The sequence below is a fragment of the Xyrauchen texanus genome, chromosome 26 (assembly GCF_025860055.1).
Source record: "Xyrauchen texanus isolate HMW12.3.18 chromosome 26, RBS_HiC_50CHRs, whole genome shotgun sequence".
Taxonomy (NCBI): Eukaryota; Metazoa; Chordata; class Actinopteri; order Cypriniformes; family Catostomidae; genus Xyrauchen; species Xyrauchen texanus.
Window position 1 is genome coordinate 34,270,737 of NC_068301.1, and position 12,686 is coordinate 34,283,422.

At 38.1% G+C, this 12,686-nt stretch overlaps 1 protein-coding gene across 2 annotated transcripts in view; it reads left to right on the forward strand.

Annotated features, from left to right (window-relative positions):
* LOC127619876 (low-density lipoprotein receptor class A domain-containing protein 4-like) overlaps positions 1–12,686 on the forward strand; it is a 136,252-nt gene that overhangs the window by 59,005 nt on the left and 64,561 nt on the right. For both annotated transcript variants that reach the window (XM_052092894.1, XM_052092895.1), the window contains exon 3: positions 6,057–6,194. In XM_052092894.1, coding sequence (XP_051948854.1) covers positions 6,057–6,194 — 138 coding nt within the window. The remainder of the gene's footprint in view (positions 1–6,056; positions 6,195–12,686) is intronic.

The following is a 12,686-nucleotide window of genomic DNA, read 5'->3' on the forward strand; positions in this document are numbered from 1 at the left end:
AGTCATCCATCACAATGTGTAAGACCAAAGAATAAAGTTCTGATGTGTAGCAAAAGATTGTTGAGCTTCACAAAATGGAAAGTCTGTAAGAAAAAAGCTAAAGCATTGAAAATGACCATTTCCACCATCAGGGCAATAATGAACAAGTTACAATCAACTGGAGATGTTAAGCATCGGCCTGGAAGAGGACGTGTGTCTATATTGTCTCCACACACAGTGAGGAGGATGGGTCGAAAATTCTCCAAGGATCACAGCTGGAGAATTGCAGAAATGAGTTGGGTCTTGGAGTCAGAAAGTCTCCAAAATTACAATAAGACGTCACCTACATAACAACAAGTTGTTTATGAGGGTTTCAAGAAAAAAGCCTCTGCTCACATCCAACAACAAACTCAAGCAGCTTAGGTTTATATAATATATATATATATATCTGTATGTCTTTATATAAAGTATATGTCATGTTTCAGTTAAATTGTTGTGTTGTTATTAGCACATAAGAAAATCATATGGGTTTGGAATAATATGTGTTTGAGTAAATTAATACAGATTTTTTTTTTTTTGTCTTTAACATTATAATAAAACATGAAATCAATATTTTCCTTCCAGTTTTAATTTTCTGCACGGTTTTTGTCATCATTTTTGTCTTTTGATTCAACATATCATATTCATTTATAGGATTAAAATATGATTTCTGTAAGCCATCAAATACAAACCCATCTTTTATGCTCTTATAACTGCTGCTAAAATAGCTAAAAACGTTGTCTACTTTTACCTTAGAAAGTTCTCTAAAATAATGATCCATTGTTTACTTTTTGTGGCATCACAAAGGAGAGGATTTCAGCTTTCTAATGATACTTAAATTGATCTTATATTCCACTCACAGGCCGAGATATTCAATGTATCAACAAGGGTGGTGCTTGAACTGAAAATTAGACTGAATGTCTATGGACGAGCACATCTGTGAGGGCTAAAATGCGTTAGAGTGCCACCTACATTTCAGAGCTGAATATTGTGATGGAATGTGATAGAGACATTTTTTTTCTAGTACTTTCTGCCACCTAGTGGAATAAAATTTAGAATAAAAGACTTTTTAAAGCGAGGTTGATTGAACAGAACCAGAATTAGATGTTTACAAGCCCAAAAAAAATTCTGTTTATAATAAGATTAAAAACGCATACCTATATTATGAATAATTGGAGTATTTTAGTCAATCCACAGTATGTGTGAATTGTGAGCTTTTAAATTTGAGTGTAAAAAATTGTGGGTGGTTTTTCACTCCAAGGAAACATGCAAGTGTTATAACTGATTTTATACATTGATACATTTAACTTTGTTATTAAGACTAAAGTAGTGTGTTCAATAGCATATTACCTTTTTTTTTTTTTTGGTTTCGAGAATCATGAAATTTGAGTTGTATAGGTACTAACTACTGAACTTTTGGTATCATGACAATGCTAGTGTGAATTTCAAAGCATTCACCGTTTAACAACTGACAGAAGTGACATTTTAAATGCATGCGATGTGTTGCCGCTAGCTTTAGCACGTTAGCCAAACTCTGTTTAACACTTATATCTAAAATAATGAACATATTCACACAGCGGGGGTGATGATAAAGCATTTAACTTATATTTGTAAGATGCTGTCTTTACTTAAGTTTCGCTAATTGCTACATTCTCCATTATTATAAAATGTTTTATCGCACCAGAAATGTAGCCAGGTAAATCTGCCCCTTCTGCTACGAATGGCAAGCTGTGAGTGCTGAGTTTACGAAGTGTCCAACATTCCACACCGTTTTGACGGTTGAAAAATACATCATCTGAGTACTCATACACTTCTTTGTGTTACATTTCTGTTCTTAACATGTTACTTGCACTACTTACACTTGTGCAGACTGGGACTCACCTTTAGTTCAAGTTTAGTGTAAGTTGTAATATTAAGTTTATGTTGTGAATATAGCTAATTAATCTCACACATATAGAATGTGTTTGAGTGATGTAATTAAACGGTTAGTAAAGTTCATTGCACAGGTGTTCAGCTCTTGCTGCTCAAGCAGGGAACCTACAAACTATGACTGGATTATTTGAATCAATTTGTTTCCCTACCTACTAGTGACTGCATAGCAACACACTAAAAGCACTCAAAACACCTAAGAAACCCTATCACAACACCCTGACAACCGCCTGCAACACTCAAGCATTGTGTCGACAAGTTTTGCATTGGAATCTGCAAAAAATCTAGTTTATATTGCAACGCAAAGAGATAATGCCGGCAATGTGAGGCGGTATGTCTGCATTGCTCAGACTTTGCCCTACATTTCTAGATCATCCTAACATTTTGTGACACGTCTGACTGTCTGCTCAGCACAAATAGATAGTTGTCTCTTTACCATCCAGACATTGCAGTGCGTTTGAGCATGTTTGGGTGCTGTGTAGAAATGAGCGTCTCAAACATGGTGTCTCATTTCTACTGCTGGTGATCAAATCTGTGATTACTGCCACAGACCAGACAGAAATCCTGCCCCTGTTATACTGTGAAGTGAATGTTTTATGGTGGAGTGTTATGTCATGGGGTGCGGCTTCAGGTCATGCATCATCAGATACAGAATCCTGGTTAGATTAGAGACCCGTGAAACTTCATGGCAACACCCCTGTCCTCTGTTATTCAGAGCTGTCTGCCAAATAACTGCCTCATTTATATTTCCTTCCTAGGGATTTTTAAGCATTAATATATAAGTATAAAGGGCTAACAAAGCTCTTTTGTTATTAAAAGGGGGAGAAAGGAAGATGTAACAACAAACTTTATATTTTTTTCAGTGGTGTTGATCTAATTCATAATTTAGTTGGTGTCAACATTTACTCAGCCTCATGTGGTTCCAAATCTTTCAGAATTGTTTTTGTTTTCTGAACACAAAAGGAGGTGTTTAGCAGAATGTTTGTGCTGCTCTTTTGCAGACAAAACAAGTGATGGGGACCCGGGGCTGTCAAGCTCCAACAATGTCAAAAAGAACCATAAAGTATCATGAACATGGCTGATATGACACTTTTGCTATATTCAGTGGCAGAATGTTTTGCCGCACTTTCCTGGCAAAGTAAACACACACTTTTATATATATATATATATATATATATATATATATATATATATATATATATATAAAAGCTGTTATTCTGCATTAATTGGTCATAAAATGTGATAATATATTCAACAAAGTCACAAGTACCTTTGCTGCCTTCGACACAGTGAAACACAAGATTCTCCTGTCCACCCTCTCTGACCTGTTCATCACAGGAACTGCGCTTGGATGGTGTGAGTCATATCTCACTGGTAGATCATTCAAGATCTCCTGGCCACTGGGGTTCCGCAAGGATCAGTGCTTAGACCCCTCCTCTTCTCGATTTACACAACATTACTCGGACCGATCATTGAGGCACATGGATTTTCCTACAACTGCTATGAGAACTGCAGATGATACACAGCTCTACCTGTTGTTCCAATCTGATGACCCTACTGTCTCAGGTCGTATCTCTGCCCAGGTATGCTCTTCGGACATTTCGACCTGGATGAAGGAACGACACCTTCAGCTCAACCTTGCCAAGACAGAACTCCTCATGATCCCAGCCAACACACCTGTTGACCAAATGTAAGCGTGACCAAATACACCTGTTGACCAAATAGTAAGCACTATTTATCTTGGTTCATCTACACTAACACCAACCAGAACAGCTAAGAACATGAAAGTGGTGGTAGATGACCAGCTTATTTTTACTGCACCAATCTCATCAATCGTGCTCTACAACATAAGGAAAATCAGACCTTTTCTGTCTGAATATGCTGCACAGCTCCTGGTCCAAGCTCTGGACATTTCAAGACTGGACTACTGCAATACTCTGTTGGCTGGCCTTCCAGCTAACACAATTAAGCCACTGCAGATGGTCCCGAATGCAGCAGCGCATCTGGCCTTCAGTCAGCCAATAAGGGCTCATGTCACCCCACTCTTGATTTCACTAAACTGCTTGCTACCTGTAGCCACCTGCATCAAATTCAAGGCTTTGACTCTGGCTTTCAGGATAGCCAATTGAACCGCACCCTCTTACTTCAATTCATTTCTTCAGGTCTATGCTCTAACTCGCTCTCTGCGGCCTATGAACAAGCGGCGCCTTGTGGTCCAATTACAAAGAGGCTCAAAGCCTATTTCACGATCGTTCATTTTCTCTGCTCCTCTGTGGTAAAATGAACTTCCAACATCCACACAATCTACTGTTACTTTCTCAAAATTAAAGAACCAGCTGAAATCCTATCTGTTCCGTGAGCACTTAACCAACCCACACTAATTGCACTCACTACTGCAATTAACCTGTACTTAATGTACAACAGCAAAAAAATAAATCCTTGTCTGTCTCTTTCGTCTGTGCTAGCATCTTTACTACTCCAGCCTCTGTGAGAACTTGGCAGTCCTAACCTGCAGATGTTGTTAAACTTTGCAATACGAATTGCTTGCTATGTGTCTCATTTGGAAGTTGCTTTGGATAAAAGCGTCTGCTAAATTACTAAATGTAAATGTAATGTAAATGAATAGCATACTCAATGTTTAAGTTGTTTAAGTAACACCAAGCCACACTTCCAATCTCGTTCACATACTTTTCCAAACTACACTGTAAATGTTTGACTGATGCAAGGGCGTAGGTTTGGTTTGAAAGTTGGTAGGGTTAGTTGGTAGTTGCAAGTATAATTTCTTACAGTATTTCTCTACCCCACCATATTAAATATTAGCCTTTTGTTTTAAAAATCTATAAAGAATAAACAAATGAAGAACTGACCACTGCACAGCTAAGAGAAAAATGGGATATGCTATAAACTATGAAAATGAAATATGCAGGGGCATATCCCTAGCTAAAATTATACCTATGGAATTATGTATTCAATGTACAAAAACAATACAATAATTATGTACAAAAACAATACAATAATTTGTGTGTTATTAATTAAAACAGTTTGTGTTTGTTCATTATTGTAAATTAGATGAATATCGAACCAGATTTTCCTTGTCAAATGTATACATAAATGCAGGTAGCTCCAAAGCGTTCACATCATTTTCTTGCCACTGTATATCCGAGGCTGACAAATCGGAATTTTTTAATTATCAGCATAGGACGATACTTTGACGAGGAAGTGGCAGGAACTGGCTGAACAGTCAAAATAAAGTTTAATGAAACAAAAAGACACAAACATTAACACACATGGCAGCTGCGTGTGGCTCTCTCTCTCTCTCGAACTGCCGCATCCCGCTGCACATATCTCTCTCCTCGGCTGATTAGCCCGATTGGGGGCTGGTCGGGCGATTCATGGCCCCGCCCTCCTCCTCGTCACAAATACATTTTCCCATTTGGCCGATTCAAGCCATGACGGTGCCGAGAATCTACTTCTTGCACGCGAAGGAGCCGTCTAAGACATGTAAATAACTAATCACGGTTCATTTTGTTGTTACTTTACTTTATTTGAGGAACTTTCTTAGCAAATATGGATATATGCTATAAGTAATTCATTTCCATATCATACAATTATTTTGATTAACTGGCATATGTAAAAAATGTATCATCAACACTACTACCCAACAGTCTCTACAGCATTACCTCACCAAAGTGTGGATGCTGAGGAGGAACACATGGCCTGAGGGTGGCATTTGGGAGAGGGCCTTTGCACCCTGGCAGACAGATGACAAAATCGGTGCACCCTGACTCTCAGATATTGTGTGGAAGCCAGCCAGTCAGATTAGAGCTTGCAATATTAGCCAGCTCTTGCTAGTTCTGTGTGCAATATGCATCAGTTTAGTAAACTTGTGTGCAAAGTTTTGAAATATCTGTTTATCCTAACATTCCACCCAAAGCAAAGGAGCAATTTGTTATTCTCTTGCGTGTGGTGCATTGCATCAGCATGCATCAGCTTAATTATTCAGTCTGTCTGGTATGCGATACCTTCAGTTGTATCATAGTGCCACTCTGTGTCTTAACAATCCTTGAAAACCATTTCTCCTATCTCCCTCTCTCTTTATCTGACTGCAGAGTGCAAGTTCCTCTGCACCAACGGCAGATGTCTGAACCTTCTCTCGCTGATTTGTAATCATCTGAATGAATGTGGAGACAACAGTGATGAGGAACACTGCCCTTCTGCTGTACCTCCACTTCCAGACACCATCCATTGTAAGTGCATCCACCCACCTCTGTCCAAACACCACATCTGAATCTCACACTGGTGATATTGCATCAGTGTTGGGGAAGCAAATTTGAAACTGTAGCTTGCTAAACAGCTATCTACCCATAATTCAACATACTTTAATTTACTGTAGCAGTATTTATTTGGTAAAAGAACAATAGATAACAACCAGGGGGTCATCATCAAACTTATATTATAAATATTATCTATATATTTGTAATCAGCTACAGTATATACAAATATATTAATAGACATAAATATATATAAATATATATATTGTACTTTACAGCTGTATTAACCCGGTATCATGACAAGATAATAGTATAAGATGGTGAAAAAGTAGTTTTAAGTTGGATCTTACAAAAACGCAACAACTTTTACTCCCATAGAGAAAAATAAATGAACTAACAGACAATGACGTATGAGTATGTCTGTTACCCTATACCACATACAAAGAGTATGGCGTTTTTTCTTAAAGGAATATTCTGGGTTCAATAGAAGTTAAGCTCAGTCATCAGCATGTGTAGCATAATTTTGAGGTTACAGTGAGCCACTAACAATGGAAGTGAATGGAGCCCATTTTATAAAAGCATTTAAAAGTGATTTACATTTTTTTAAATCTTTACAACAGGTGTTTGGCAACCTTTTTGACATTCCAATCTACATCTTGATGGAATCCTTCCTCATGATCATGCGCGTTTTCATCAGCTGAATGGCTTGTGATGCGCGAATGGCTTTCACGCTTACATTTAAACTTTTTGTTTAGCCTCCCATTCAGCTCATGAAAACAGGCTGCGTGATCATGAAGGATAACATCAATATGTAGATTAGAATGCATGTGTGGAATTTATATAAATAAAATAGTCTACTGCTCTCTCGCCGTTGCTAGCGTGCCAGTGATTACCCCTCCGCGTGCCAGTGCTAGTACACGTGTCTTAGGTTGCCGACCCCTGCTTTACATCTGCGCAGTGTAGAATGTTTTCTGTATAGTAGACTCATGGTTAACCAGTTCCAATGATTCCTTCAAGTCTTTAGCTGTCACTCTAGGGTTCTTTTTTACCTCATTGAGCATTCTGAGGTGTGCCCTTGAGTCATCTTGGCTGGACGGCCACTTCTAGAGAGAGTAGCCACAGTACTAAATCATCTCCATTTATAGACAATTTGCAAAGCAACAATTCCCATCATCTAGGGTTTATGGCGTTATGTCGTCATGGGAACAAAGTTGTAAAAACATAAAAGTTATTTATACATGTTTATACGTGTTTTTATTTCACTAAAATCATGATAGCATGCATATTGTTTAAGTCTCATGGCTATACTTTTGAAACTGTATTTTAACGTTAACAAATTGGCCTCATTCTCTTCCATTGCAAGTGTCTAACTGTAACCCAGATTTTTGCTTTTTAATTTTTTTTCAAGAAAAGGAGGGACCAGTCTTAATCCTTTTTTGTGATAATCAATATTATGTCACAGTGCTGTCGATTGAGCTTAACACTGTAATAAAAGACTCATTTTCCATGAAAAATCACATTTAGTAATGAAAATAATCTTAATAAACTCTGTTACTGACACAGTTAATACAGTTCATTAATATGTAACTGTAGATGATAAATGTTGACTTGGTGCCTTAATATAGAATATATTTGCAATTAATTTGCAGTCGCAATTGTATATTTTTGAGCCAAGCTAACATGTTATTTAGGGTACTGACCAGTAGCCATTTTTAATGTTATATCTTTTAACTTAACTTGCTGAATACTGCTCTTTATTATTGATTCTGTCTGCATCAGTATTGCTGTTAAAGGCTGCTTTATCCTTTGCTAGCAGACTGTGTGTTTGTGTATATTTGTTTAACAAGGGCTTTTACCGAATATTGAAGGTATTCAATATTGTATAGTCATTTGTATAACCTTCCCCTTACGTCCTTTGCTTGAATGTGTTTTTGTACTTGTGGATGCTGTTTGTACATTAATGTGTGTGCTTGAACTTGCTCTTTAAATCGCGCACACACACAAACTCTTGCTGGATGTCACTCATCTTACAAGGCCAGTTTATCATTAAAACATACAGACAGGTTGTTCGCTCTTTGGAACTTAAACAAATGTGCTCAGGTGTCTTTTCAAGACCAAGTTGAATTAGTTAAAATTATTTAGGGTCAGGGTAGGGTAAGGTTAAGTTAGGGGTAGAGGTAGGGGTAGGCTTAGGTTGAGAGTTGTGGTAAGGTAGGGCAAGATAAGTTTACAGATCCCTTGATCGAGCACTGATTCAGAAAATGTGTTTTCAGAGGACTGATCATGTGACAACTAGCTGGTTTGCAAAGGTGAAGGATGACTTTCAAGTGCCTTTGATGTGGTCCAGGCTTTTACTTCACAAGGTTTTCAAGAAGCAACAAGAACTTCTCTTATGCTCAGCTTTTATTGGCCATGCCCGTTTCCCCGCTCTTTCTGTTACTTTTCTTTTTCATTATATTTCCGCTGCCTTCTGTTCACGAGCACTCCCCACATTGGGAACGCTCGGTTATATGTGCTTTATTTAGCATTCTTTCCCCCCATTTTTTCCCTGCTGTCTGCTGAACAAGGACCACTCTTTAGCTAGGGAACAAGTCCAGCCGCTGCACGTAAAATATTTAGCAGTCTGGGCCGCATGTTAATGAAAGGCGTCTGCGGCTGGCTGCTATTTTCGAGACACCTGTGTGTGCCGTGATTGAATTTTCAGTGGCTAAGGATTGCTGATTTTTTAGTCTCTGGAAAGAGACGGAGAGAGCGAGAGAGACGCAAAGGAGGCAAAACGAGAGATGAACAGACAGGGGGGGGTAATGGCCATTGCCGTAGCGTAGCGTTCTCTCAGACAGATGGATCATGAATATAGTGTAGACGCTGTGTGTCTGGGTGAGTCAGGAGTCAGGGGGGCCTGGTACAGAGAGGGGTCTTTACTTATCCCCACCCCCACAACACACATTCTGTCAGTGGAGAGAATGACAGTTTTTTGAATGCAGAAAAGAAATGTTTGTTATCATGTGCGCATAAGACAGACATTAGAGGGAGATAGATCTAAATTTCACAGGGTTGTTTTTTGTTTTAGTTTTTTGGCCTTTGAAGAGCTACAAGGTGGCTATAGACATGCAGCATTATTTTAAAGAGATAGTTCACCCCAAAATGTAAATTCTGTCATCATTTACCCACTCTCACGATGCTCAAAACCTGTATGACTCTTTCTTTTGTAGAAAACAAAAGGGGATGTAATGCAGAATTTAGCCTCCATCACTATTGGATTTTCATTTTATAGACAAAACATCTCCTGTCTGCTCCTGAAATCCTCCTTTTTGTGTTCCATGAATGAAAGTCTTTTGAACAACATGATAGAATTGAAATAAAATATATTTTTTTAAACATTGATCTAAAAATCAGCTCTATTGGAACAAACCCTTTGGAGTTAGAACAATGACTAAAATATTTGAATTCATATTCTAGACATGTGACATTGAACAAAATATAAGATTGTTCAGGCACATTTTACATTTGCATTTTTAAACATAATTTAATAATCATGTTTTTTATATATATATTCAGATGTATTCAAATACATTCGTTATTGTTTTGTGCTAACCATGTGTGAAGTTTCCATCTTCAAATAACTTTTCTGTCCTGGACCATATTAAAACTAAGCAGCCGATAAAATGTTCTCACGTGTCCTGTTTGTGGTTGTGGCTGGTTAGGACAAATACTCAGGCTGCGATGTAATTCTCATGCTTGTACTACACACTATGTTCTTCACACTATGTTCTTTCGTCAAATTGATTACCTTAAAATTCATTACTACTTATCTTTTTCTTCATACATTTAAAAACCAGTCAGACCAATTGGACACCTTTTGTTTTTCAAAGTACTTGTGTGTGGGAATGGTCTATATAGCGCCTTTTTTAATCTTAGCGTTTACCAAAGCGCTTTACAGTGTGTCCCAATCACCCATTCACACATACATTCACACTCACACTCATACACCCAGCATCACATGCAAGGCGCTAGCCTGCCATTGGGAGCAACTTGGGGTTCAGTGTCTTGCCCAAGGACACTTCGGCATGTGGTGTCATGTGGGCCGGGAATCGAACCGCAATTAGCGGCCCACCCGCTCTACCACCTGAGCTACAGACGCCCCTAATCCTAATCTTGCATACTATTTCGAATAGAAAGTATGGGAGTCAGCCATTGTCTTGTGTCTTGTTTTTTTGGACAAAAATATGGATTAAATAAGTCAATTTTGGATTAAATAAGTCAATTTATTTATTGACATTTTATCACAGTGTGTCTAGTTAGGACACAGTGACTCTAAACTGTTAGAGTGTAAATGGAAAACTTGTAATTGTATATAATTGAAATAATTAGTGTTATTTAGTGATGTAGTCTGATGCGTAAATCACACAGCTATCAGGACTAGTATTAACATGCGTTTTAATAAAAATAAGACATTGTGCATATGGATTAAGTCAGCAATAACAGACAATAAAACTGATTTTAATAACACAACAGATCTGTAGAAAATGTTTACTGATGGGAATCTGTGTCCTGTCTGTTAGATTTAGATGAGCTGGTTTATCTCTGTTTACCTGATATGATTTTAGAGATTTATGAATAGCACTTGTGTGATGTGACCTGTAACAGAATAGTAGGTAGTCATGAAGGGTTAATAGTTCACTGATATGAAGACACAGGTTCACACAGATCTGTGCTCATATACAGTCTTCAAAATGTGTCACTTTCACTGGCCTGAATAAACAAGAGTGTTTGCCCTCAATAGTACAGATCTTTCATTGCTTCTGTCTAGACATTCAGAGTGAACACACACACACACACACACACACACACACACACACACACACACACACACACACACACACGCGCGCGCGCATGCTAGTATTTGTTTTATTGAATTTCATGTATGCTAATTTAAATCAAAAACCTATTGTGTCCAGACAGGATGATTTTCATTACTGTTCTGATTATTATTATTTTTTGTTTTTGCTTTACAGTAATAAGGATTTGGGTGTTTAATGTGCTTAATTGCAGTAGTGGCTCATGACTACAGAAATAGGTGGGGCAGATCTTGCTCTGAGCACTATAGGTTATGTATAACCACTGGGAGGTTTTACATTGTTCAACATGTTAAAACACCAGCGTGATACCTACATAACATGTGGTGTCCTTGCATAATTCATGGCACAAATTTCTCCCCAATTTGGATTGCTCAATTCCCACTGCTTACTAGGTCCAAGTGGTGATGCGGTTACTTACCTCAATCCGGGTGGCAGAGGACAAGTCTCAGTTGCCTCCACTTCTGAGATATGCAATCCGCGCCTCTTAACCCGAGGCTCGCTGTGCATGACACCGCGGAGACTCACAGCATGTGGAGGCCCATGCTACTCTCCGCGATCAAATCACGCACAATTTACCACACACCCCATTGAGAGCGAGAATCACTAATCATGACCACGAAGAGGTTGCCCCATGTGACTCAACCCTCCCTAGCAACCGGACCAATTTGGGTGCTTAGGAGACCTGGCTGTAGTCACTCAGAACAACTTGGATTCGAACTCACGACTACATGTGTAGTAGTCAGCCTCAATACTCGCTACCCAGGCCCCCACGATGCTGGATATTCTTAATAGGAATTTATTTTACAGTGTTGACTTGTTGGAGATTTAAATCATATGTTGTTGTATAATGTTAAATTATAACATATTAATGTTAAATTATAACATTATAACATTATATGATGTTGAAGAACCCCAGCGAGGAGAGGGAAAGGAAACCATGGCGAATCTTAGTGCAAAATAGCATATTCTTTAAGTGTACTGTAGGACAACTGAGTTAAGTAATAAAAACACAACATGTCTACATGCTATTTGCATATTTCCACAGAATCCATAATGCTAAAAAAACAAAATGCTTAATATTATTAATAATAATTTTCCAAATTACAGTATGGGCTCTATTTTAAGAGGGCTATGCCTTAAGTGCAACACTATGAAAAACGTCATACAAAGTCAGTTGGTATGGCCATGCTGTTTATATATTTTCGTGCAAGCAATGCACTCAATCTAGGCACAAGTGGATTGGCAAAACAGTGCGTGCAAAGTGCTAATCGGCTGGTCAAGTACAATTTTAATTCTTTGTTTATTGCACTGTCTGCGTATAGCCTATAATATATTACATTTCATGTCAAGCAACTTCGATATATGAATGAAGATAGCCCATTTATATGAATTTGGTAGTGTAGATGAATGAATGAATGAATGAATAAATGAATGAACGTTACATTTATATAGATATTTTCTGACACTATACTCAAAGCGTTTTACACAGTGAATAGGGGACTTTCCTCAACGAATACCAGTGTGCAGCATCCACCTGGATGATGCGACAGCATTAATAGCGTGCCGTATGCTCACCACACAGCAGCTATTGTTGGAGAGGAGAGAGTAG